Source organism: Tetrahymena thermophila (assembly GCF_000189635.1).
Source record: "Tetrahymena thermophila SB210 genomic scaffold scf_8255545, whole genome shotgun sequence".
In the NCBI taxonomy this organism is placed as follows: domain Eukaryota; phylum Ciliophora; class Oligohymenophorea; order Hymenostomatida; family Tetrahymenidae; genus Tetrahymena; species Tetrahymena thermophila.
The window spans coordinates 1-846 of NW_002476950.1; the positions used below are offsets into that span (position 1 = coordinate 1).

General features: G+C 25.8%; 1 protein-coding gene across 1 annotated transcript; it reads left to right on the forward strand. All coding sequences in view use genetic code 6, as the record gives it.

Moving 5' to 3' along the window:
- Positions 1–351: 351 nt before the first annotated feature.
- Positions 352–616, forward strand: TTHERM_002653506 (transmembrane protein, putative; the record flags this gene model as incomplete). The annotated part of the gene is made up of 1 exon (XM_012795147.1): positions 352–616. A coding segment is annotated over one exon (265 nt), but the record flags the coding sequence as incomplete, so codon positions are not given.
- Positions 617–846: the final 230 nt, after the last annotated feature.

The window sequence follows — 846 nt, forward strand, 5'->3', positions numbered from 1 at the left end:
TAGTCATTTACTAACTAACTTGCTTATTTACTTACTAACCAAATAAAATATAACGAATTTCTTTACTTACTCATCACAAAACAACTAAAATACTAACGAAAGCCATCGTTTTTTTACAATCCTTTCTCCTCCATATTTATTTATTTAATTCGTTATTTATTCTTATATATAAAGCGACAATAATATTGGTGATGAAGGTGCAAAAGATTTAGGCACAGGAATAGCCTAGTGCAAGAATATCACAACTTTAACTCTTGATTTATAGTAAAATTAAATTTATTGATTGATAAACTAATAATTGAGAATTGATTATTTTAAGCTTTTGACTTAGTTATTAGCTAATTAAACCAGCTTGTCATTTACTAACTAACTTGCTTATTTACTTACTAACCAAATAAAATATAACGAATTTATTTACTTACTCATCACAACACAACTAAAATACTAACGAAAGCAATCGTTTTTTTACAATCCTTTCTCCTCCATATTTATTTATTTAATTCGTTATTTATTCTTATATATAAAGCGAGAATAATATTGGTGCATAGGGTGCAAAAGATTTAGGCACAGGAATAGCCTAGTGCAAGAATATCACAACTTTAACTCTTAAATTATAGTAAAATTAAATTTATTGATTGATAAACTAATAATTGAGAATTGATTATTTTGAGATTTTGACTTAGTTATTAGCTAATTAAGCCAGCTTGTCATTTACTAACTAACTTGCTTATTTACTTACTAACCAAATAAAATATAACGAATTTCTTTACTTACTCATCACAACACAACTAAAATACTAACAAAAGCCATCGTTTTTTTACCATCCTTTCTCCTCCATATTTATTT